This window comes from Passer montanus, unplaced genomic scaffold (genome assembly GCF_014805655.1).
Source record: "Passer montanus isolate IOZ18808 unplaced genomic scaffold, ASM1480565v1 scaffold7, whole genome shotgun sequence".
Lineage (NCBI taxonomy): Eukaryota > Metazoa > Chordata > Aves > Passeriformes > Passeridae > Passer > Passer montanus.
Window position 1 is genome coordinate 12,981,540 of NW_024372147.1, and position 26,940 is coordinate 13,008,479.

The 26,940-nt window shown below is 43.2% G+C and overlaps 2 protein-coding genes across 2 annotated transcripts; both read left to right on the top strand.

Annotated features, from left to right (window-relative positions):
• The first annotated feature begins 5,108 nt into the window (after positions 1–5,108).
• Positions 5,109–23,259, top strand: HSF5 (heat shock transcription factor 5). The gene is made up of 5 exons (XM_039729836.1): positions 5,109–5,175; positions 5,462–5,525; positions 7,294–7,790; positions 18,127–18,518; positions 22,743–23,259. Exons 3-5 carry the CDS (start codon positions 7,707–7,709, stop codon positions 22,960–22,962), a joined length of 696 nt encoding a protein of 231 aa, XP_039585770.1. The 5' UTR covers positions 5,109–5,175; positions 5,462–5,525; positions 7,294–7,706; the 3' UTR covers positions 22,963–23,259.
• Positions 23,260–24,493: 1,234 nt separating this feature from the next.
• Positions 24,494–26,671, top strand: LOC120511997. Its single transcript, XM_039729796.1, has 2 exons — positions 24,494–25,192; positions 25,321–26,671. The coding sequence occupies exons 1-2, from the start codon at positions 24,578–24,580 to the stop codon at positions 25,444–25,446; spliced, it is 741 nt and encodes a 246-aa protein (XP_039585730.1). The 5' UTR covers positions 24,494–24,577; the 3' UTR covers positions 25,447–26,671.
• The last annotated feature ends 269 nt before the right edge of the window (positions 26,672–26,940 follow it).

Consider the following 26,940-nt stretch of genomic DNA (forward strand, 5'->3'; position numbering starts at 1 on the left):
GATCTTCCTCTCCGTGGAGACAGAGGGCATCTCACACCCTCCTCAGCTGTTTATGTTCACGCCGCTGCTTCACTCTTGACTCCCAGGTGTTGCCTCCCCCTAAGTACAGTCTCCGGGTCACAGGAAAAACACGGGTCTGTCCATGTCTATACAAGAAAGAGTCCAGCTCAAGGCCACTCCATCATCTCTTCCCACCTAGGTTTCTTCTCACCTCTTCCAGCTTTCCTGACACTTGCCCATTTTGTCAGCTTCATCTCTCTCTCCTCATTCTGATTCAGGAGGATTCAGTATTTGTAAGGTTTCCATTATTCTACAAAGGGGTTAAAATCTTCGCCTCTGCCTGCCCAGGACTCCCACAGCTCCCGGGCACCTTCTCTCGCCGCATCCCCCACTTCTGGCCAGCTGTGCTGCCAATAGTCTCTATCACTCTCTCCCGGGGGGAGCTGCCCAAACATCCCAGGTCTCCTCCACCCCTGCACCTTGCAGGGTCTCCGGCCTCCCTCCCCACAGGCCGCATGGCCTCCCCCTGCCCCACCCAGACGCAGCTGGGCAGGGGAGAGGTCAGATCGACTCACCGCTGGACTCCAAAAGAGGAAGTTCTCTGGGAAACCTCTGCTTTTAACCCCTGTGTGTTCTCAGAGGCGTATCCAGATCCTCAGTGGCCACCCACAGGTGCCATTTTCAAATCTGGCCACTGATTGGTTTGACCACGACTTTTCCAGAAACTCACTTCCTGGCCAGACCATGACAGTCCACTCATCTAAGCCACAAGTGGTTTTTCTAGGAGGATCCTGTGGGAGATGGTATCAAATGCATTTACTCAAGTTTAGATGGACAACACCCACAGTCTTCTGCTTGTCTACAAAGCAGGTTGCTTTGTCATACAAGGAGATCAGGTCAAGCAGAACCTGCCTTTTGTAAATCCATGTTTGCTGGGCTTGATCCCCTAGTTGCCCTGCATGTGCCATGTAATGGGCTTCATGCATGTCTTCCATAGCCTTGCCCAGAACTGAGGTAACTAGAGCCCTTTAGTTCCCAGGATCATCCTCCCAACAGTTCTTGCAGATGTTCTTATATTTGCTGATTTCCATTCTTCTGGAACTTTTGCAGTAACCAGGACTGTTGGTAGATGATTGAGAGTGGTTTAGCAAGTTACTTTACCAGTTCCCTCATTACTCTGGGGGGATCTCACCAGTGCCCATAGACTTGTGAGTGTCTAATTGGCACAGCAGGTCACTAAACATTTCCTCCTGCATTATGGGGGCTTCACTCATCTGCCCATCACCAATTTCCAGCTCTGGTAATTTCTCAAGCTGTGTATCCCAAGGACAAGTGGGAATGGTATTAAGAACAAGGCAAAGAAGGCATTAAATACCTCTGCCTTTTCCTCATGCCCTGTCACTCACTACATGGCCCTCTGCATTCCACAAATGATGAAGACACTCCCTGACCCTCCTTTTGCTATCACTGTGTTTATGCAAGCCTTTTTTGCTGTCTTTAACTGCTGTGGCCAAATCAAGTTCCAGTGGGACTTTGGCCCCTCCAATCTTCTCCCTATGTGATCTTGCAACATCCTTACAGTCCTCCCAAGCTATTTGACCCTCCTTCCAGAGATGATAGATTCTCTTTTGTACCCCCAAGTTCTCTTTAACACATCTTTTTTCCTGATGACTTGTCTTTCCAGACAAGGGGACAGCCTGATCCTGAATATTTAAAAGCACATCCAGCCTTCCTGGACTCCTTCATCCTTCAGGACTGACTTCAAAACCACTCTGTCAATCAATGTCCTAAACAGGCCAAAGTCTGCTAGATGGAAATCAAAGGTGCAAGTTCTGCTGGTGCCTCTCCTTACTCTATCCAGTTTTGAAAACTCTACTATTTCATGTTCTCTCTGCCCAAGACAGCCACCAGCCACCACATCACCCACTAGTCCTTCTTTGCTCCATGTCATGATTTAAGCCCAGCCAGCCGCCAAGCACCAGGCAGCCACTTGCTCACTCCCACACCAGCGGGATCAGGGCGAGAATCAGAAGGATAAATGCCAGGAAACTTGTGGGCTGAGATAAAGACAGTCTAATAGGGAAAGCAAAAGCAATGCACACAATTCAAGCAGAACCACTTACATTCTAAGCATGATACCACATGGTCTGAAATATCCCTTTGGTCAGTTTGGGTCACCTCTCCCAGCTGTGTCTCCTCCTGACGTCCTGAGCACCCCCAGTCCCCTCCCCCAGTGTGGCAGTACCAAAAGCAGAAAAGGCCTTGGCTCTGTGCAAGCCCTGCACAGCAATAACAAAAACATCTCTGTGTTACCAACTCTGTGTTCAGCACAAACCCTAAACACAGCCCCATACCAGCCATTATGAAGAAAGTCAACTCTACCCCTGCCAAAATGAGCACATACACACACAAAAAAAAAAAAAAAAACAACCAGATCTAGCAGGGCATCTTCTCTGGTAGGCTCTTTTACCAGCTGTGTCAAGAAGTTACCTTCCACACAGTCCAAGAAGCCCCTGTTTGCTTCATCTCTGCTGTGTTCTATTTCTAGCAGACATTTGGCAAGCTGAAGTCATACACATATAAAAGGGCAACCACGAGACTTCTGGCAGCCACTTGAAGAATGCCTTGTCTGCCTGTTCATCCTGGTTTGGTAGTCTGTAACAGACTCCCACCATGACATATGCCCTGCTGATTGTCCCCCATCTTACCATAAACACTCAGCCGTGTCATCTTCATCATAATAATCAATTTCAATACAATCAAATCACTCCCTAAGAGTGCTATTCTATGTTTTCAGAATACTCCTAATTGGTTTGCTAATTGAGACGAGGCTTCATTTTCTAGCATGTGCCTTGCTGAAACTAAATAGGTTTTTCTCTGACACATACATGGCAAAACAATGTGTAGAGGGACATTGTCCCTAGAGGGACCGACCAACTCTTGAAACATCCAACAGGCTACATTGCTCAGCTCTTTTCCACTGACAGTGCTACCAGGAAGACCCTGCAAAATTCAACCTCTGTTGCTGTTCATATTCATTGAACTGATTTTATTTTGGAAGTTTCATTCACAGTAACACAGATCCACAGATCCAGACCTCTAAGCATGAAGTACAGGTAAAATGTAGGAGAAATTTGAAAATACTGGGTATTGTAAGAAAAAAGAAGTGTAAGGAAGGTAATAAATTATTTCTATTATTTCTGTGAGGTAATTTTCCGCACAGTGTTATTGCCAAATAAGTAAGATACATTTTACATTGAGTTATTTTACATGTATTTGATTTGACTTACCTAAAGCATTCACTTTAATTATGTAAAATCACATAGAGCCTGCAGCAATCCAGTGTGCATCAGTTGTTTAATTCTGTATCAAGGTCTATGCCAAAAACCACATGAAATATAAGCCAGTTATTTTTCCACAAAAGCATCTGACCAAGGCAAGTAAGAAGAAGAAGAAGAAACCTTGATCTATTTTTGGCACAGTATGGTAGGGAGTTTTTATTCTGACTTGGCTCTGCTGGTCTTATTCAAAATTTTGCTAAATCCCATTGTACATGTACTTCCCCAATACATTAACTAACCTAACATGTTGGACTTTCCTGTTCAAAAACCAAAACAACTCTTTCTTATGCTAGTGAAATATGCTACTGCTGACATTTTATTCTAAATGTTTTATAAGCAGAACTGTTCTAGCAAAGAGTAACTCTGTGTATGGACATTTGCCATGGCCACACTGTACACAAGATCTGCTGCTGCTTTTATGATCAGCGTTCATGGCAGATGTAGCTGGTCAGTACTTATTTAGTAACCTACTTGTTAGTCAGACATATTTTCAGAGCTCTAGATGGAAGAGGTATTAAAAAACTGCTGTCTCAATGCTCTGCAGCTGGATGTTACCTTTCCCCCACAATAAGTGGTGTCCTGGCAGATAAAGTCAGAAACAGCTGAAAAAACTGCAATAGCAACATGTTGAAGTGAGGATCACAGATTGTGTCATTGCAACACAGGCATCGAATTTACTGGTCCATGTGAGCAACACAGTGACTGTCACTCAAAACAGTAGCAATCACTTCATTAATGTATTTCCCTGGTCTTCCATGATTTCCAATGCCCAAGAAAAAATTAGACTTCCCTTCTTCCTCCAGGTTTCACCCAAGAAAGTCAAACAGACAAAATCAAAAGTTACAATAATTAAAATCGCAAGAAAATGGGACAGCCTTAATCATCACCACATAAATGACCACATTACCTTCCTGCGGTGGTACTGTTTTGTGTGTCTTTGGGAAGCATAATTCTTCTGCCTTTAGGTAAAGGTACACTTTACCTCCATCCACTTACTATGGCAAATTCAAATCCCTGCTTTACTACACCAACAAATAGACAAAAACCCCTTGGTTTTGGATGTTTCTGCTGACAAACTTGCCAGAATAACTAACAATATCTATGTTGAATAATCCACCTCAATCAAGCTTTTTGTCTTTTTCCTATTAAAGATAATTTAATTGATTTAAAGTTCCTTAAACTGGGGGTGGACTTGTTGTTAAAAATAAAAAAGTGGTCAAATAGGTAATCCATTATAGACAGTCCTGTTGTGATGCCTGATGGGGAAAGAAATGGTCTCATTTAACACCACCAGATCTGATACCTTTAAACCCACTAAGCAGGATTGTACCTGCTGTTGCTCTCGATTTTAAAAGCAATGGGGCTCTGTAGAGACAACAGTCCAGCTGGGAAAGACTGTGACATTCAAAACCAATTCTGTGCTGCAGCACAGGGAACCCCAGAATGTGGAGTAGTGTAGATTGACTCCATGATTCAGAAGGCTGAACAATTGCTTTATTAAGCTATTCTATATCATATTATACTATCTTAAAACTATACTATACTACTCTATACTAAACTAAAGAAGAACCTGTGACCCATTACACACAGTCATGACACAGCTCTGACCTAATCAGTCAATCAATGCAAACAATCATCACCAGTGTCCAATTAAGAAATCTCTCTTTGGTAAACAATCTCCATAACACATTCCACATGTGCCAAACAACAGGAGCAGTAAATAGAGATAGGAAATGTTTCCTCTTCTTTCTCTGAGCTTTGTCACTGCCTTCCCCAGGAACAAACCTGGGAACATTGTGCCTTCTGCTCTCTGTGAAGAGAGCTGCAGCTACAGGTATGCTTGTGGAACAAGTGTTGGTTGATCTCTTTTAGCCTTCAATGTCAAAGCAGCAGCTAAACAATAATGTTTAATAGAACATGTTCTTGCACCTCTAGACTTAAATTTGGATTTAAGTATAAAATATTTGAGTTAACAAGAGAGACTGAAAATCTAGTGTTTATAGTATTAGCAAGGAGCTCATTGGTAGCATTAACTTGACACTACGGATTACTGCTGACTTTGTTGATGACCAATGAAAGGCAAAACTGAATTAAAAACTGTTTTCCTATTACTTCCACAGATCAGTTTTGAAAGCAAAATGGTGCACGCACAAGAAAGCATTTACAACAAGATAGCAATTTCATGTAAGCAACATCTTGCAGAGTGTTTACAGTCAAATTTTGATGGAATTCACTGCATGAGGGTATATGGTGTGACTTGTTTGAGCAATAACACCTGTAGTTATTTCCTCGCATTCTTGAATAACACCATAGTTTAAAGAGACAGATGGAAATCTGGATAGGAAAATAATTGGAAATTACAAAGTCAGAATATAAATTGATCATCACTTGGGCTTTGTTTTTTTTGAGTTTTGGTTTTTGGTTTTTTGGGGGTTTTTTTGCTGATTCACCTAACAATTCAACATGTGCCAAAGACTAAAAGGAAGAATCAAAATTCCCTGTCTTCAGTATTCCAAGTTCATACTAGCTGTGTTCAAATTTTTAGGAATAGAGATGGTTTTTTTCAGACACATTGTCCTCTTATTTGGTTTGATAATTAAAACTAATTTATGCCTTTAGAAAATATATTTGCTTAGTGAATGTTTGATAAATTGCTGCAACACAGAAATTATCCCAGAACTCTTCCCCGCACGTCCCTGTTCCCCCCTTCCTTCCTCAAAACCACATATATATAAGGAAGCAAGCTTGCTACCATATACTCACTCTTGCAGCTAAAAACTAGCACACGGGACCCGCAGGCATATAGCTGTTTAGTGGTTTTGTGGTGGTGCCTGCAGTTGGAACCAAGGATGCAAGTTGAAGTTGAGGCAGTAAAAGCAGCAACAGCCATTGTCTGAAGCTGGCCTCTTCTGTGGACACTGTTTTTGTTTTATGCTCATGGCAGTCAGTGTCACAGTTCTACTGAGGTGAGGTAGTCATCCAGTAAAGATCCTGGTAAAAAAAAAAATATACTCTTCTGTCTCCTTGTACATGTGAAAAAATCTTACCCCTCCAAACTACTCTTGCCACCATCTTTTTCAGAGCAGTGTGAGCAGCACCTTGCCTGTTGCTCCATTTTATTACTGGTGTGTCATCAGGTTCTCACATCTAGGAGATGTAAAATCTATCTACATGTCACTTTCCTGCTTATCCACTAGGTTTCTACAACTCTTAGCTGGCATTTGCCCTGTATTTGAGCTACCTATAGATACCTTCTTCTATGCTAAACAAATGCAGTGTTGCATTACCTGTATTCAACCTTTCACTGCAAGAATGAATTTGACAGCCCAGAAATCTCTGTTACTTGGACTAGATGTTAATTAAGAGGTGGTGGAATTGGCTTTGGGTGTAAGGATCCTGCTGAGTGCTGAAGCACTGACTGTGTGCAGTGCGCTATGCAGCTGATGGCACATGCAGACATCCTTGCTCCTCCTTCGTACAGGAGTAGCATCAAATTCACTCATGAACAGTCAAGAGGTTATCATTATAGATGAACCCTCTCAGTCATTAGTGCAAACAGAGGTTCAGCAATGTGTGCCACATCTGTACATTTTGTAAATAAAGAAGCTCAGAGGAACAATTCTCTGATCAACCATTCTCTATGTAGCAGGACAGCGTCACTTTGTACAACCGCACAATCCTTTGAATGCATTCAGGGTGGGTCAGTCTGCTTCCTTTCCATACAGGATAGCCCAAGTAACCATTTGAGTCCACAGATCACTGACATACTTCTTACAAAATGTGTGGAAACACAGTGAGCTGAGGCCACACAGTACTTAAACGCAAGAGCACTTCTCAAATATTGGTTAATTAACTTTTATAGTGTATTTTTGACACAGAGGCGTACATACTAAATTAATTAACAGGCGTTTGGTGGTTTGGTTTTTTTTCCTCTTTTACCACGACGGGGCAGGTCTGGCACTACCTAACAAACAAAAACCGCACAATCCAGGAAAAACTTTTATAGCAAAACAGCGACACCCGCTGCTGGACATCACAGTTGCACCCTTATGCTCCTCGAAAATAAAGCGAAGGTGAAAACGCCAGGAAGGGGGAAGCTGGACTCACACGGGGCTCGCGAACCTTCTCCCTTGCATCGCTTCCACGAATCTCAGGTTGCGGTCTCAACACAGGGCTGCCCCCAAGGGCCGTGGTCATTCAGAAGGGAGACACGGGCGGAGGGAGGAAGGGTGTCATGGTGTCACCGCCTCCTCGCCTCGCGTGCCCCGCTGCCTCCCCTGGGCGCAGCGACACAGACGGGAGGGCGAGCGGCGGGCGCGGGATCAGGGTGGGGTTTCTCCGTACCCGCAGCGTTGAAGCGCCAGGATGCTCCGCGCCAGGGACTGCAGCCCCGGCCAGAGCGTGCTGCAGCTGGAGAGAGGGGTGCGCGGACGTGACTGTGACACTCGGGTAGGTACCGAAGCCCCTCGACTTTTCCTCCCGCGCGTCGCCGCCCAGGGCCGGCTTCGCATCCCGCTCCGCCGGGAAGCAGCTGGTCCCTAAGCGCCCTGAGCGCTTCTTGCTGACGGCTCGGCGGGAAGAGGTGCTGTGGCTCACAGGCTGTCGGCACTGCGCGCAGCCCCGGTGCGGTGAGAGAGGCTCCCACCCTCTTCCCTCGCCTTCCCCAGGTGGTGACCTCGAAGCGGGGCCGGGGGGCGCCGGGCCGCGTCTCTCGCGGTGTGCGGTACCTTGGGACTCGGCAGCGGCAGCCTTGGTCAGGCCGGGTCACTTCAGCCCTTGGAGCACGTGTCTGTGCCAGAGGCTTTCCTCGGGTGCGGACGCTGGTGCTGCTGGCGAAGATCCAGCTGGCACTCGGGCGGAGGGCCAGGCCGGCACGGCTGTCCCGGCTACCCGGAGCCCGGCAGCGGGGCAGCGCTCCTCGGCTGTCGGCAGCTGCTCCGTCGGGGGAAGGTACACACTGCCGTGTCAGGGTCGTTTCTTCTCCCTCTTCTCGAGTGTGTAACTTAAGGCAGGGATGGTCAGAAGAGGTCTTTCCCCCTCACCTGAAAGACAGGGTCTTTTCTTGCTATAAAGCCAAATGGAAGAGAGAAAATAACCAGCTGGAAAGGGAAGGAAGTAATGGAAGCCAGTCTGTAGTTGTATGAACATAGCTACGTTTGTTTCTCTGCTGCTGCTGCTAGCTGGCCTGCTGTGCTGGGACGGCAGCAGAGCACAGCAGTGTTTTGAGATGCACTGTGCTGCTGGGCAGGTCCAAATTGGTCCGGAAGGGTACTGCTTAGCCCTGAAGTAATTCTCTCTGGCTCTGCTATTTGTAGATTGGCTGGCTTAACATGAAGAAGTAATGTCTGCATGGACACCTTAACTTACTTTCTTGAAAGCAGTCTTTCCAATTCGTGTCTTTACAGGGTAATAGCACAGCTGAAATTTTAAAATAAAACCAATTGCTTGAAGGTATATGGGGGGAAGATGGTGAAAAAAAACCCCACCTGAAATTGGCGTATGTGCAGAAAGTAGTGAGGTGGACGAATGAGACCAACCCGGAGCTGCTCTAGACATACAGTGCTTGTCATGGCTTTGGTTTTTCAAAATGGATCTCAGTAACTTCTGAAAGGATTGATGGAATAGATGTTTTACAGTTGTGCTTGGTTTTTTTTCAGCAATGCAAATGAATCAGTATTAGTACTGGCATATGGACTTGGGTTTTCAGTCATCTAACATGTCATTTAAGAAGGTATGAGTGACATAAACTGACCACTAATCACAGCTGATATGGGCTTCTCTCTTGCACTGTATTATTTAGAAGACTGATCTATAGTTACTGTTCTCTTGGGGTTTCTTTTTATACACATTCTTGCATGTGAAAGACTTGCTGGAAGCAGAGACATATTCAAAGTTAACAATTTCTTACTTTGGGGATTTTTTTTATATTAATGTTTTTATATTAATGTAAGGACTCACATAGAACACAACTGAAAACTTTCATGCTATAGTGTGGGTATATTGAGTTTTTTGTGTCCAGCAACACTGGGCTTTAGTTTAATAAAACCACATTTGTAAGTTTTGGATGAGGGTGCATTGGTGTGTCACTCTTGCTAAAAGAGAGGAATATTGCAAACCTGTTTTGAGGTGCAGGCTGTCTTCTTTTTTCTTTTCCTTTCATAAGATGTTCAAGTTGTGCCCTATCAGACCCTATGGATAATATAAAACTTCTTAATGGTATCTGGTAGTTCAGCAACTTGATGCAACTTGAATATTTTGTGTGTTAGCTAAGAGAAGTCTGCAAATAGCTAGATGGTACAGCCTATTATTAATACTGATAATGTAGTAGTAGGTGAGAAAATACATTAAGTATTACTAAACGTTATATACTGTAATACATACATTACTAAACATTAGTAAGATCATTCTAATAAGCAGATACTAGTACTAGAAAAGCACACCACGCATGTTAGATATGTTATTTAAGCAATAAAAGGAATTTACATAATTTGAAATCTTCAGTTTTTTCCCCCTCCCTGCTTCAAATTGAAATTATGAAAATTACTTTACTTTCAAACTTCGTACATCCCCAAACTACGTATTGAATAAGTGTGGAAAAAAAGAGAATTAATAGTTGGACTTAATGATCCTAAGAGCTCTTTTCCAACCTAAATGATTTTGTCACTTAAGTAACAAAAACAAAAAACAAAATGAAAAAAAATTCTAGCTTTCAAAACCATCTTTTTTCTTTATCAATAAGAATTTATTTTTTTGGAAAATATTTTTGTAGAAAATAAAGCATACACTTTTTATGTGTATTTTCAAGTAATAAAGTACTACCTGGTCAAACTGTCTGGTCAAAAATTAATCCAAGTTCAGATCCATCAGGACTGGATGTTGTTACAGCACTCAGTTTATCTGTAGTTTTTATACTTCATGTATCACTACTGCATTTGTCTGATTCTTTTGTGTTATTGTCTGTAATTGAATAATAGTAATTAAGTATAGAGCTAACGAGGAATGTAGACTACATTGCATAGCATTACATAGAGTGTATAGTTTATTACTGGTACTCAAGAGTGATTTTGAAGTCTAACAAGTGAGTGGGTTATACTGTGGGTGATTGGCTGCTGGACTTTGTGCTTTTTGCTTCCAGTTGTTTGTAAGAATTCCACCAGCTCAGGCCTCTTCATGTGGATGAATGCTGGGGCAATACAGGATCTAAATAAACTTTATTGAATACACTTACAAGCATAGAATCCTTGGAATCTTGGAATGGTTTTGGTTTCTTCTGTTGTTTTATTACTGTATTTTTTTGTCCCTTGCAAGTATCAAGAATATAAACACAGACAGGATTTAAGCTTCTAAAGAGAAAAACACATCCAGCTTTGCTGTACCTAGCAGAAGTAGATAACAATGTCCTCAGTCATGGCAATTTTAATGTGAAACAAAGTTTAGATCTGTTGAAGCTGAAAAGAAGAACTAAGAGCCAACAGCTGCAAAACCCATGTATTTCTGCATTAAAGTGCAATTCTGGACAAAAGCCCATTACACTAGATCTTCACTCATTTGTTTTGCCTGAGGTTACTAGGAAACAAAATCCCTGATACCTTTGAAAGGTATTAGAAAAGGGTTATTAGCTGTTACTAGTAGTTTGGAGTGAGTGTGGGGGGGAGAAAGTAGTATTTTTCTGATTCAGCAGATATTTTGACAAAATTCAACAGCAGCCTAAAAGATAATGTAATTTTTCTCTCTAGTTATATACAGAGTATACTCACCAATGCCTAGATAAGCTGTTTTTGCAAACTGTGTTTTTATTTAAAGGACATGGATAGTATGGTCTAGAAGAAACTGGAAGAGTAGTCCTTATTTTTGTTTTGAAAAGTGAGCAAACAGTCTTTTTTGAAATCCTGATTTTTTTCTTTCCTGTTACCTTCCATGTAACAGTATCTGCAGTAGTCTTGTTAATTGTAAATGACAAACCTAAAAATTGGGAGGGTTGCAGATTAGTTTCTATCGATTTACAGTTGATAATCTGTAATAAATTTGTGGTTTGGTCCTTATATGTGTTAGGTCAAGTTAAGACAGGGAGTAAAATTTGGGCATTACATATGCAAGAAAGACTATATTTCTTAGATTGTTGGTGTCTTCATTTATGGAAGGCCATTAATTTTGTAAGAGTTTGTAAATTAATGAAAGCCCCAGGGAAAGTCTGCTGTATCTTATAATATATTTATTATTACTCATATTTATATTATTTAAGATCCTTCACATTTTCCTTGGGAGTTGCCTCTCTGAACTTTATAATTTTGTATGAGTCAGGCATAAATCCTCATCCTATAAAAATGTATACTAATAAATTTTCTGCTGTGATTTATTGCCATTGACTTCAGTTGCCATATACCTGGAAGGTGCATGGGTGACATTACACTTGCATGTGTTTATAGGATTATGTTATTTTGTGTCAAAAGCAAATTGCAGGCAGCTCTTTAATACAGATACCTGGAAAGCAAACCATCCGTGCTGAGGTTATGATGATCTGATAATTTCAGTCTTGTTGATGTTGTTATGGTTGAAATATAAAGGATCAGAAGTCATGTATCATCACAACTCTTTCTTTGCTGTTTTATGGTAGCGCATTCTCTTTAAGTATTATTCACATAAAACTATAGTTTAAATGTAATGATATTCTCAGAAGGATGTGGACATGAAATTAGTAAAAATAAATATATCTGTAATTAGAAAAAGAGTGTGGCCTTCTCTCTGCAAATCTGTAACTTTACACCAGGTCCAAGATTTTTTTGTACAAAGAAGGAGGTGCACTGACTTATTAAATGTCAAGTTGAACAGACAGGAACAGCGTAAAATCAATTTTCAAATAGCAGTGTGAAGTTGTGCACGAGCTATAACTGGATACAATAAAGTGGCTGACGTGCATAACTTCTGGTTGTTGTCAGAGCACTTTTAGGTAACATTGGGCTTCGAGGTCTCTCAATATTAAAAATTCACTGAAGGGCTACATTTCCAACTTACCAAGAAGGAAGCAAGGCAAGTAAGTATACTACTGTATGGCAAACAAGTTATTCAAAATAGAAGAAAAGGAGAAATCCTGCTCTAAATCACACGAGGATGATTAGTGAAAGACAAAAGTCCTCTTGCAGAATGCCAAGGAAGCATTTCTAGTGCATGTAGCTGGAACAGGTGGTACTTGAAATTACATCTTTGACAGTAGATACTGCCCTCCTTTGCCTTCAGAAATGTATTTTGTGGTGCTCAATGAAACATTGCTAGTTGTACAATGAATCAGATGCTCCCAATGAAAAAAGTACCAGGAATCAACTCATTAATTTGTCTCTCATCTTCTTGTGGCTTGAAAAAAAATAGGCTTTTAAAAACAGATACTGCTCACCAAAACAGCTAGATGGAAGTTTGCTTCTTTTCTATTCAAGCATCAGATACTTCAGTCTCTTAGGCTATTTCTAGTTCTTCCAAAACGGCGTTTCAAGTAAATGACTACCCCTTATCACGGACATTTGCCTTGTGACCTCCCAGGGAATATATATCAGGTTTGCTTGCTTTGCTGTCAAAGTGGGCCTGATGATACCCTTTGTATGAAACTTTAGTCTGGTTATTTGGAGATTTTTTTAACTGCCTGTGGAAAACTGTGGACACTTGCAGGTTTTGAAGAAAAGCAGTATCAATGAGGAATAGAGCATGCACTGATGTGCAATTTGAGGGAATTTATGAGGAAACAAGGAGATGGCACATCCCCCTACCACAGAAGAGCTTATCTGCTCTGTCGATCAGCTGGTGCAATAGCTCTGGTGCAATAGCTCTGGACATTCTGCCCTACACCTGAAGAGATGACCCAGGCCAGCTCTCTTGACTTGCTAGTGAGTTATTTCTCTCTATGGCACCAGGGCTAGAACTCCCAATAAACACCTGAGTGTGAGAACAGATGTAGGGATATAAGCTGGAAATTCCTGACTGAGAGATACTACTTTACAAACTATAAAAGCTACACAAACTTTAATGGAGGCAGAAACCACCTACACACACCCTGGAAATGTGTGGGACTTCTCAATCAGAGTTTGGATGCAAATTTGCCAGATACTTTCCTAGGAACTGAATGAAAGAATTCTATGTGTACTCCATCACCAATTCAGTGGTAAATTACATTGAATCCTAATCTATACTATTTCTTTGCTAGCTGTAAATATAGGTACCTTTATCATGCACTGTATTTTATCTACTAGTAGTTCTTTTTGTCTTACTCCTATGTAGGAAGTAGTCTGTTTAAAGTCTTATGTCTGTTAATTTTGTTAATTCAATAAATAATTCATCTTGTAATAGACCTAATCAACTGTTATTAAGAACTTGTGAGTGAGAGCAATCTCACAGTGGCACAGGCCGCCTCAAACAGCCACCCTCAGAAATCTGCATCTAAGGCAGGACTTGCCTGGGCTCTTGCCCTCTCATTCATCACAGGCAGCAGGAAACAATAGTGCTGAAACTATAGTGAATGTGTTATCTCAGTAGCTCACGCCTTTAGGAGTACTGAGACTACTCATAAAGAAGCATAGTAAGAACAGGATGAAGGCACTGGTGTTTAATTGCTTAAAACAAGAAAGTCTAAAGGATGCAAAAACGATCTGACAGCACTGCAAAAAGTGCTGACATCTCAGGAGGGTTTAATTTCTCACAGCAAACAGCAGTCTAGACTTACAAATATCTGTTCTGTATTCATCTTAAGTACTTAATTCAGGAACCCTGGAAGCTTCAGGGGTGCCTTTGCTTTTGGCAATCCCTGTCACTTGTCCTTAGATGTCCAGAGCTTGCATTGCCTGGCAGAGGCCTGCAAGTCCAGCAGAGGTGTTTCAGGAGCATTGCACTGCACAACGCCTCTGGCAACACCTTGGCTTTGTTACTGTTCTTTGATGTCCTTACTACAGGCACTGACTGAGGTGGGACAAAGAGAGTATGACAAAGGTGTAGGAGAGATAAGGGACTCCACTCTGGTTTTTCCTATTGTTACAATCAATTTTATACCAACATTTCCAGTACAGATGAACCTGTCCATTTATCTCCAGGTGCAGTTGTCTGGGGAAATGTGGATCTGATAAGGCTGAGCAAGTGTCAGAAGAGATGTGGGAGCAGCACAGGCAGAGCAGCAGGATGGGCATGCAGCTCTAGCATATGCTCTGAGCGTGGTTTGGGCTAACTGTGCCAAGGATGACCTCGTTGCAAGGCTTTTGAGTAACCACATCTCACAATCCATGATGAAAGTTAGACAGATCAAAGCCTTACGCAGAGCCTCTAGATTCCTCCAGACATTAACATGACCTAAAGTTTGTTGATATTGTATCTTTGTGAGGTTTATCTCATCTAGGGCAAATGTAGCTAACCACAAAGATTTTCAGAGTGGAAGTTCTTCATGGAGTAAGGGATTTTCAGAGTTTTGCAGACTCCTGAAACGTAGACTCTGTCTGGCATGGCAGAAAGAAGATATTCTTGTGCAGTCTCATAACATCTGACTATTTTCACCTCTTCCTATGCTCAACTGCCTTAATGAATAAGAAAATGCCACCGCCCCTGTGGTGGCATGCAGAAACTGAGGGATGGTACAGCTATGACTTACTACTCATTATAATAAGAAGGTTGGTTTTGAGACCCTTCTACCTCTAGACCAATGACTCTGATTTTGCTTGTGAAATGACAAAGAAAGGGCAGCAGAGCACCCTTCCCACCCTCTGGGAAGAAAGAATTATTGAAAGGCTGTGAAATACGGTATAAGTAAAATTAATCCGACTTTAGAATTCCAGGCATCTGTTCTGATTCTGCAGCTTTAGTTGAGGTGATAAATGACCTCCACAAGTAGATCTGAATATAGCTATACCACAGGAATGTGCAATCAGTTTTCAAGCTTTTGCCTGAGTAAACAGCAATTTGTTTGAGACAGTTTGCAAATCACAGATTTTTGATTAACCATTAGAAAAAGTCTCAGACATTGCTTCCAGACTATTGCATTGGATGCTTCAGTGCCTTTGAAAATATGAGCTCATGCCTGAGCAGACCGAGTTTGCTTGGTTCACTTATTTTATTTGAGTATTTTGCTAAAGATAAAAAGCCCCTCATATGTGAGAACTACAGTGTGATGAAATAGTGTTTTGTGACCTCTGAGAATTTGTTGGGCCTATTTCTTACAAAGCAAGTTGAACCCCTCTCTCTGATCAACTTCACAGACATGACTGGCTGGACAGTGAATTGCAAGCAGCTATGTGACATGACTCAGGGGGAGGACAGCAAAGCTGTAGCTCTGCCGGAGCAGTGCCAGGCCACTTGCTTTGTAACCTAGGAGCAACTATTTCTAGTAAAATTTAATTGCCAGAGCTAGTCTTGGCTGCTGCTCCACTTCACTCCTGCCAGCTGCAGAGCCACTGTACCTCCTGCTCCACACGTGCACGCAAAATCATCACACACAGTTGGTCCAGCACTGGTCTCTGAGTTTATTCAGCCACCGCCTTCTCTCTCTGGCTGCAACCTTGACTGAAGTCAGCAGCCAGAAATGTTTTTTTTTTAAGGTTTATCTGATTTTCCTGCTGTAAATCCAAGAAACAATTCATTTTTTCAGGGTAAGAGCAAAAGTGTTGGCCCAGGCAGACTGCTTGGTAAGTATTTTTCTATAAGCTTTAATCACACAGCCAGCACAAGTATCCTTAGCTAAGGTTAAATGGAGCAGAAAACCATAATATTTGCAAGTGACAGAGGGAGTGCTGTCTCCATCCCTCATGCTATTTTGCACATAGGCCTCTTTTGCTGGAAAAGCAATTTGCAATGACAGTGATCCCAAAGTCTGTACAATACTGCACCAAAGGATGAATCCCTTTACACTTCAATAGCTTCTTGGCTAGATAATCTGGTTCTATTGAATTTCAGCCAGAGATTGCCCCATATTACAAAAGACTGTTTCTCTTTTGACAAATAATGGCTGAGCTGTCTCTCCCTGATGCACTGCTGACTGAAAATCAGTCTCCTTCATACTCCATATTATAGAAGGAGCATGCATTAGTCAGCATGCATGCATGCAAAAAAACCCCAAAAAACAACTACAAAAGAAAACCATTAAACCTTTTAAAGGATCAAAGCATAAAAACAGATTCTGATTAACAACACACAGCAATTACAATAAAATGTGGGTCTATGAGCCTTTCTTCATCATCTCATAATTGTGGATCCTGAGCAGTTTTTGATAAATATGCAGGACCTAGCAAGTAGATACCACATTGTAACAGGGGCAATTAGTCATCCATATCAGATTCCAGCAGTTGTATTGTATTTATTAATGTAACTGTGCCCAGGACATTGCAACCAGCTTCTGGTTTATGTTTCACCACTTCCCTTTCACATTCTGAATCAAGAGCATAAAGTGTCTCTGAGGCTTTTGCAAAAGTCCCTTACCCCATTTTAGGGTGACTACATCACTCCTATTCCCTTTGTTCTGCCATGAAATATCCCTCCTTATTTTTTTACTGCTGCTACTGAAGTCTGCAGTCACTGACTTGCACTGCTCATTATGGGTTCCCGAGATAGAGGCAATGCTCTGATGCACACGGCGTTAATGACCTTTGGGTCTGAGGAGTGGTTGATGGTCTGTGTGTGCTACCACTGATCCAGGCAGTGCCCCATGCCTCCCCGGAGTGAGCTCAGCCAGTCTGTCATGCCCATGGCCAGGCAGGGATGCTCTCTCACCGGCACCAGGGTTGTTTTTCATGTCCCCTGAACCCCTTCCCACCTGGCCCCCTCATCCACCCTGTGTTACCCCCTCAGACGGGTCACTCACAGGAACAACAGAGCTGCTGGCGGCATCAGCACTGTCCTCTTCAGGGCCGTCAGGTCTGAAGGAACTGGGGAGCCACTGAAGGGACAAGAGGCTGAGGGGGCTGGGGGCAGTGGGGGGATGGTGGGGCTGAGGGCTGAGGACATTAGGGTGTGGGCTGGGGGTGCTGAGGGGACATGAAACTGACGATGTAAATACTCAAAAAGCATATTGTTTGCAGTATCTCAGTTGTGACGGGAAACTGAGACCCATTGTTCAGAGTTTCATAAACCGTAAAAAAGGTTTTCTTACCAAGGAAAGAAGTTGCTCAACCAAGACAGCATATTGCGTGCCAATTCATAAGTCATGTCCTCAGGTGAACTTGTGTCCATGAAAGGATAAAGTAAGGTGGGGGCCATTCCCCAGATATCCACCAGAGACCCTCTTGAGACTGTTCCCCAATTGTGTATGCATGCCGAAGCTATAAGGTGTAGAGCTTTATTAATAAGGGGGACGAGAATTCTGGAACTGTGCTGGCGTGTGTTAGGAGGAGTGGGTCCGTAACACTGAAATTACACTGCTAGAGAGTTGTACTCTTCCCGACCTTTCTGCGACGCGGGGGGCAGTGGGCTGGGGGTTCTGAGGGGACCGGAGGGCTCTGAGGGGACCGGGGCCCCGGGGCGCGAGGCTGATGCCGGCACGAGCCGCGCGTCGTGCGCCGGGCGCGTGCCGGGCGGCACCGGCGGGGCGTTGGGCGCGCGCCGCCGCGTGTGGCGACAGTTGCCGCCCGGCGCGATGGCGAAGGGGCCGCTGCCCGCTGCTTTCCGCCCCTCCTCCGCCGCCCTCTGGCCCCTCTCCCGCCTTGTCGTCCCGCGGCCCTGCACCTTCCCCATGAAGCTGTGGCTGCTGGTCAATAGCCCGTTAGTCCGCTCGGTGCGCTGGGACGCCCGCGGCGAAGGCCTGTTCATCGACCAGGGGCTCTTCGAGCAGGAGCTGCTGGCCGTGGGGCCCAGCGCCGCCGGGGAGGAGGAGCTCTTCAAAACCAAGAACTTCGGCAGCATCATTCGCCAGCTCAACCTATACGGGTTCCACAAGCTGACGGTGAGTCCGGGCAGCAGCGCGGTCGGGTCCAAGCCGAGGCCGGCCACGGCGGGGGGCGATACCAGCCACGCTGGTGGGCCCCTGCACCACTTCTGGAACCCCCACTTTCGCTTCGGCCGCCCCGACCTCCTCGTAAAGATCAAGAGACTGACCAAGGCCAACAAGGAGAAGCTGGACGCTGGCCTGGAGGTGACCAGCCGCCTGACCGACGACTTGCAGTACATTACTGGAAGGGGCCTTGCTGCCGTCGCCCACGTCCCTCGGCGAGGTCGGAAGGACCGGTGAGTCGGGCGGGTCATGGGTGGCCGCGGTCGGCCTGGGGGTGGCAAGGGCTCAGAAAATTGGCACTGTCCTGGGGGGAGCCAGTCACCTGCCCGTGCTGGTGGCTGCTCTGTCCATGCGGTGTCAGAAAAGGGTTGTTCTGCAGGAAGGTAGATCTGCTGCCAGTAAACACAGGGCATGTAACTACAAGTTGCTACAACTGTGCTGCCTATTTATAAATAGGCAAATATCAATATATGTAGCTCAATATCTATATACCTCTCACTGTGTATGTCACAGGTCCTGCTTGTATTATCTACAATGAGTGACATGGTTCACAGTGTTTCAGTGTGCCTGTAGACTGCCTGCAGAGTAGCAAGGACCTAAAAGTAATATACACACACCAAATTGTCCTTAGGTAAAAGGTGCAACATGCATTCTTTTGTATGTTTAAAATCTTCGTATTAAAAAAAAAAAAAAAAAAAAAAAAAAAGTTGCCCAAAACACAAGTTCAGTGTGCTTTGAAAATGAAGAGGCCAATCAAAGGAAAATACTGCAGCAGTTCTGCTTTTTGAATCTTTGTGTTTTCAGCTGTGGGAAACCATATACAACATAGAGAAGAATGGCAAGGAGAAGGGAAGACTTTGAGATCTACTTTAGCAACACACACAAATCGAGTAATTTTCAATGTTCTCAAATTCAGGGAAAAATTTCATAGAAATGTCAGTTATTATCTCAATAAAATTTTGCTTGAAGGAATATGCTAACAGCTATTATTCAACACATACCAGTTTTCTAAAATATGAATTGTTAAGTAACATTCATCACATGAACTGAAAATATATCCATGGATACTTTGTAAATTTCAAAACCTTGCCTTTTCCTTCAAATAATATTTCATCAGACTCTTTCATTTTTGTTTATTTTGTTTGAAATTAGCTTCTGATCTTATTTCACATTACATAGCTCTTGGCCATATTGCTTTTCTGATAACATTAAGATGTGCTCACATGAGGCCTACCTTAGATACCTGAAAGACCTTTTTCACCTTTCATCCAAAGAAAAGTTCCCCAGTCCAGGGCATTGCAAACAGTAGCACAGTTACCTGGGCCATTACTGGGATGGCTGAGGATGGGCAGGGTCGTGCAGCCCAGCAGAGACCTGATGTGACATTGCTGTCCTCCATTAGCACAACAAAGGGAAACAGATGATATAATCCAGATCTTCCTAATTTTGGGATGGGAATGAGCTCAGAAAGTCTGGAGTTTTTGTAAAGCTTGTGCAAAAGGCTGGGTCTGATTCACATGGTCAGCACTACCTCATTGCTCTCTGCTCCATGTGGGTAGACAGCTCCTACCCGAATCTTCAGTCTGTGTTGTCATTCTCTCCTCTTAAGACCATTTCATAATAGTGAGGAGCAAATGAAACTAAGTGAAGTAAGACATAGCACCTCGAACTTGCAAGGCTTTTTTGAGGTTTAAGTGCAGTACCCAAACAGGCACCTAACTCACAGCCTTAAGTGTCCTTTCACAAGTTTACTACTGCAAATCGCTGAGCCATGGTGCTACCTAAGGATACCATGGGTCCTTCAGATCTCACAGTTGCTGTGACATACATGGAAAGAAAAGCTGGAGCAATTTATGTAAAACTTAATGTGTTCAGGGCAGATACTATGAGAGAAGGTTCTATGGCTTTGTGATTCTGGGGTTCAGATTAAATTATTATTTTGCTGCTTTCTGGGCTCAGCTCCCCTGAATCAGAGCCAAAAATCACACATATGAGATCCTTTAAGTAAAGATTTAGAAATCGAATTGTTGCAACACACAGTTCATCAGTTGTAAGTTACTTACTTGTTTTGGGTTTTTCCCCCAATGTCCTCATAGTGGACGTAAATTAAAAAATTGTCCAGAGGAGGGCAACAAGGCTGGTGAGGGGCTTGGAATGCAAGCCCTATAAGGAGTGACTGAGGGAGCTGGGGTTCTTTAAGAAGCCTGGAGAAAAGGAGACTCACACCTTATCAATCTCTACAACTCCCTGAAAGGTGGTTGCAGTCACGTGGGGTCGGTATTTTTCAGCAGGCAGCAGCTGACAGAACCAGAGGACACAGTCTCAAGCTGCACCAAGGGAAATAAAGGTTGGATATTAGGAAGAAATTTGTTACAGGAAGTGTGATAAAGTACTGGAATGGTCTGCCAGGGAGGTGGTGGAGTCATCATCCTTGGATGTGTTTAAGAAATGACTGGATGTGAAACTCGGTGCCATGATTTATTTGAGGTTAGGGCATGGGTTGGGCTTGATGATCTTTAAGGTCTCTTCCAACCTAGTCATTCTGTGAATTCTATAAATTCTGACCAACACTGTCTTTCTACATTTTACCTGAAGTGGCCATGGTAAACCCCTGCATTAAGAAGATGAATTAATTAAATTATCATGAACCACAGTTAATGTGCCTCTGACATGTGAAGCATTTAAACTACATTCCTAAAGACACATTCCTCTTTTGGGGGACTCACTCAGACCTTAATTGTACTTAATGCAACTATATTTTTCTAAGGCAGAGAGAAAGGAAAAGAATGGGAGGGTTTCTCAATCTTTTTAAAAGCACAGAGAAAAGACATGTCTAAAGGAAAATGCAAAATGACAAGTGCTGCATACTGTCATCTCATCAAATACATATACTCTTTGTGCTGCAAGTGGGAACAGCAACTGGCAAGTACAGTTGAAGCGTGTTTAAAAATAAAAACCACCAGTCTACTAGAAGATTTTAAGTGTAATATCATTAACAAGTTTTGGAAACTCACTGTGCCTGGGACCACTTACAGCCACAGGAAACATCCTAGTTGTCTGCTCCAGGGGCAGAAATATCATGGCAGGACAACAGCCACAAGAGGGGGAGCACAGCCAGTGCTAGAAAAGGGGAAAAGCCAGTGGCCAGACTCCAGAAACCCCAGAAGCCTGGGAAGGAAAGCATCTTCTAAAAATTGAGGCAAATCAGACACATAACAAGAAGAAATGTTTATCTGAATAAATTTAAAGACACACTGGTGGCCCTACACTCTGTCCAGGACTGCAGCCATCCAGCAGAAGTTCTGTTCTGCCTCACTGCCTGCCAAGTATGGTGTGCCTCTTCTGCAGCTGATGTCACTGTCAGTGCTGTGACATTGCTGTCTTCCATTCACCCAAGTCCCTGTAACACAGCAGAGTGAGCAGAGATCACTTTGACCTGTGACCCCCCGGGACCAGGTTGCTTAGGGATGATGCAATGTCCCTGTCTCCTCTTCTGCCTAATGAGATCCCACATAAGTACTTCTCACTGCATATTGTGATGTGTTTGTACAGCTGCTAAGTCACCAGCATGGCATCTCTGTGGCAAACAAGTTGTATTTGCCACTGATCTATGAAGATACTGAGAAGCAGAAGCACAATGGTTCATTCAGTGCCAAATTCAAGTTCTATTGGCTGATTTAAATTACTTTCAGCTTCTTAAAGGTCAGCCACTTCTGAGTGATAGTGTACTCTCAAACTTGTAACTTGAGATCTAAAAGTAGGCTAATAGGTGAATGACGCAAGGGATGCACACATGGATGGATGGATGGATGGATGGATGGATGGATGGATGGATGGATGGATGGATAGGAGAATGAATAGAATGTTTTCTCCATCCCTAACAGCCTCATTCCAGCACACTGAAGTCCTCTAAAAGCATACTGTACCATCTGAAGAGACTTCTGCCAAAATGCAGAGGGAAGGAAGAAAAACTGTGCGACATTAGCCTATATTTTAAAAGAAAGGGAGTGTTCTTTGGTTCCATTAACTGTTGCGGTTCCATTAACTCTTGAAGTTCCATTGATTTCTTTTCAAAAGGCTGAAAATCTAGTTTAAAAAAGGAAAAAAACTAGTGAAATATTAAAAAAACCCCAACAATTGGTATGGCCAGAAGACTGCTGCCAAACTTGGCACGTTTAGAAAATTCAAACACCTAACAACATAAAACATTCAGGATTTTTTGTTTGTTTGTTTGTTTTGGTTTTGGTTTTTGGTTTTGATGGAGCAGGCACAGTTTTGCCCTGTAAACGTTATTTAATGTGTATTCTGTTGTGAATTAAAGACACTTAGAGCCCCAAACTAGCTAGGTTACAATATATCCTGCTTCAGGGTTTCTGCCTCCCAGGAGCAAGAATCAAAAGGTAGGCAGTAGATGCTTGTAGATAAAGGACTTAACTCTTTTGGTAATCTTTGTGCAGGACATTTCCAGTGGCCGAGCTGATGTCTGGTCATGTGATCCCCCTGGAAAAGAGAGACATAAGCTGGATAAGCAACAAGACAGAAAGACAAGGGAGGTCAGGAGGAGTTTGTCAGGCTTGGAAAGAAAGAAGCAGGGACATACCTGCACACTACACTATGAAGGAGCAGAAACAAAACTCACACCTGGATGTCTGTAACAGGCAAATCTTCTTAGTTTAGAGAAATTGCCAGCAGAGATAAGAGCAACATGAAGAAACATCGTTTAGTGCCAAAGAAGCTGGTATGTACCCTAATTGAACTGTCCGAACAGCCTGTTGCTGACCTGTCTGCTGCAGTCCATTCGTCATGGGCCGACCTAGAGCAGAGAACAGTGGTTTTGAATGGTCTCAGTGACATTTTGGCTCTACTTGAGGTCAGTGACGAAAACGCTACAAGGCTCAAAAAGGTCAATTCTCACCTTCAACCTGTAAACCGCTTATAAATCATTTATTAAATATAGCTCTTTAAATAGTTGGACTGCTTAGTGTTTTCACTGCCATGTGTGCATGACATTAATAAAAGTGCCATGGAATCCAGCCATGGAATCCAGCTGGTGGAAGGAATATAACTATATAGTGTTCCTGATTTTATAGTGTTCCTGATGAGAAAAGGAGTATAGACTTTCCCCAAGATTTCCTTCCCACTTGAAAATAAACAAAGCATAACTGCACTGTCTTTTTTTTTCTCTGAAATGTAAAAATCACAACAGCAGGTTTTGTTTCTGAAGAACACATTTGGAATGCCAAATTGGAATTCCAAATGTTTATTAGCTTTAAATCAATGCTGTTTAGCATCTTGATCAATATTTCAAATAATTCTGTTGAAATGACTTTTTTTTCTTTATTCATTAATATTAGCCATTGGACTGCTTAGATCCTATTTATGCTTTTGCTTCAGTTATGCGAATTTTCTGTAATTGCACCTGTGGTATCTTACTGTAATTTAGTTAACTATTCTCTTTATTTATAAATCTCCTATTACATTTATTTATCAGCATTATTATTAGAAAAATAATGGATAACTATTCATTTACATCTAACAGAGTAGGAACAGAAAACCATTTTTAACCACACTTCTTAATGGCCCTGTAAGGGGATGAAACAGTACAGCAAGTAAAGTTTAAGGGTGACATGAAGCAAGCCATAATGTAAGCTTTATTGGACATTCTATCTGTTTTACTGTAAATATTTGATTATGTCCAGCCCCTACATTAAACAGTATCATTACAAATTGCTTCTGAGAATTTGAATGCATGTTTAACTTTGAAAGTCCATCTCACTGCTTAGCCTAAAGAAATCACAGTAAGGAAAATAACTCATGGTCACCTTTGCCAGAACTAGAATAATATTGGAGGGCAGTAGGCTACTGCCATACTGTTGTGGAGCAGTATTTGAGTGGGAAGGGACATCTTATCTACGGGGTTTAAAGACATTTCTGACAAGAATAGAGAGCATTGGGAATCCCCAGTCTGTGTACACAACCCAACAAACACATAACAACGAACTATCAAGAAAATAAAGTTTAATATCTTTAAAGCAACTAAAAATTAAGTCCTACAGTGCAAACTATAGTGTAAGTTTACTCCATTGACTGCTGAAGCTGTTAGTTGCACAGTAACACTAATGTAGTCCTAACCTAGAACAATACCACACAGGCTCTGAATGAACAGACGGAAATACACATATTGAGAGCTGCTGGCTTTTAATCAAAAGACAGATGACACAGTAAGACATCATGGGTGCTGTGAGGAGCTCATTTAGTTCTGTTCCGCTTCAACAACGGATGTCAGAGGCGGATGGGGGAGGGATTGCACGTGTGCATGTGCAGGAAGCGACTAGGAAAAGCCTTGTCTCTGGGAGGATTCCACCTGGCAACACCTCACATGGGACAGGCAGAGAAGACACTGAACGCCCCAGGCGGGCTGCTTCCATCGGGTGGCAAAATGTTGGACTGGGCCAAGTCCAGGGGCATAAAAAGTAACTGCGTAACAAGCACCTGGGGCTTTTCGAAACTTTCTGATTTTAGCTTGAGCTTTTTTGAGACTGTGCTTTTGTTTTTGAGGCTTGGTTTTTCGAGACTTGCTTTTCGAATCTTGCTTTTGAGTCGGGGCTTTTTGAGTCTTAGGCTTTTTGCCCTACCCCCAAGCCTGCCTTCTGGCTCTCCTGCCCTCGCCGGCTCTGGCTCTGCCCCGCGTTTGCCCTGCCTCCCTGTGTGTCTGACCAACGCCCCGCCTGTTCCGTCTCTGCGTCCGTGCCTTTGCCCTCCGGGTCGCACGCTGCCGCCCCGGCGCAGCCGTGGCCACCGGGACTGCGCCTTTCCCAGAGCCGCGCTGGCCCGTTCCCACCCACGGCAGGCAGCCAGCACAGCCCCGCCGCCTGGGCGCCGACAGCATTTCCCTGACTCGCTCCGGGTAACGCCCTCTTTTCCTCTGTCTTCTCTTTCTACCGACTCTGCCGTTCCTTCCTCGTTTTCCTTCGTCGTTTTTGTCTCTTCTCTTTTGTCTTTCATTTGGACAACTCCTTTTCGTTTTCGTTCCAGTACACAGTTCACAGATACAATATTTGCCTCGTTTGGTATAATTTCATTCCCGAAAATCCATTACTGAAAGAACTTGCAGTTCCCCGCAGTAGAACGCAACAGGTGCCCCGGAATGGTCGGGGCTGAAGGCTGTGCTGCAGATGCTGACGGGGCCACGGATGTCTAGGCACTGCAGACCCCAAGACTATGGGCCCACGGACTACATGGACTTCAGGGAGGGGCTGTGCAAGTTCTGCTTCAAGAGCTTCACTTATGAGGGCAAGCTCAGAAGGTGGGAACTTTACAGACACCTCAAGGACTTCTGAGGTTTTGGAGAGAACTGTTCTGCCTCCTACTATGGCTGAACCTCAGGGGACAGGAGGGACTTCATTCTAGCCCTGTGGGATCTTGGTTTCATCTTGTTTATTATGATTGTTTTTATACACAGTCAGGATAACTCCTGGAGAAAGAACAAGCCTGGATCCTGACCTGTACTGCAGCACAGTGCTGCACTACACCACAATGCTGGCTGCTGGGGGTCGGTGCTCCCTGATTTGGGGCTCTAAGTTAGATGCCAGGCTGGGCTGTGTGAAATACCAAGCTGTGTTTTGTGTCAGATACGTACAGGCAATGTGTATCTGTGATTGTGATATGTGTAGAAACTGACCATGTGACAGTTATAAAGACAATTTTAATAAATAACTGAGGAAGTAAAACACAGAAGAAAGCCTTTGAACCTATCCTTTGTTCTCAATTAACCTTTGTAAGTCTTAAGTTGATTTAGGAGCATTTGAATTAAAGCTTTAAGGATGTTGCTGTTCGACAAGAACTTTCTGCTTCTAGCTAAGCCTTAAAGAGTTTTGCAATAATAACCTTTTGAAGTATAATTTTAAAATATTGCTTGTAGTAAGAATCTTTGAAACTATAGCTTTAGAATATATAAAATAAAAACATGCTTATCTCGACACCTTCATAAAACATGAAAAAGCAGCTTGAGAAAGGAAGATGAACATCAACTCGAGGATTGGTAGTTTCGACCAAAGGAATCTAGACATGACTGTTAGGAGATTTATAGTCCTTGCAATTAAAAGGTGAATCCACATCTGGAATCTAGACCTCACCAGCTGGGAGACTTCTTTCTTCCTTTGGAAGCTGGACCCCACCATCTGGGGATACTCCTTTCTGGGATACATCCTGAAAAAAACTAAATCACAATAGTGTATAGAATTGTGACGTAAAAAATTAGAAATAGAAACTGCTGAGAAGGCTTATGAGTACTCCTATAAATACCTGTAAGCCCCAACTATCAGTGTGCAGGTAGAGGGAAAATTTCCCCCACTGTACTGCTCTGTATTGCTCATACTTTACCATATTAATTAATAAATTAATTGCTGCTTGAATATTTACCTTGTCAAGCCTCTCATTTATAACAGCTGGAAGGATGTACAGGCTTGGGAAAATGGAGACCCGTTGGCCTGGGAGAGGGCTGGGATGATTACTTCTCTGCAGACCTGGAGACACCTTCAAGGGATGGTGGGTGGGGCAGGGACAAGTGTTGGCCAATGACTGCTGCTCTTGTGTGGTGGAATGGCAGCAGCATAGCTCTGGACATCCCTCCTCATAAGAACCCTCTTCCTGTGG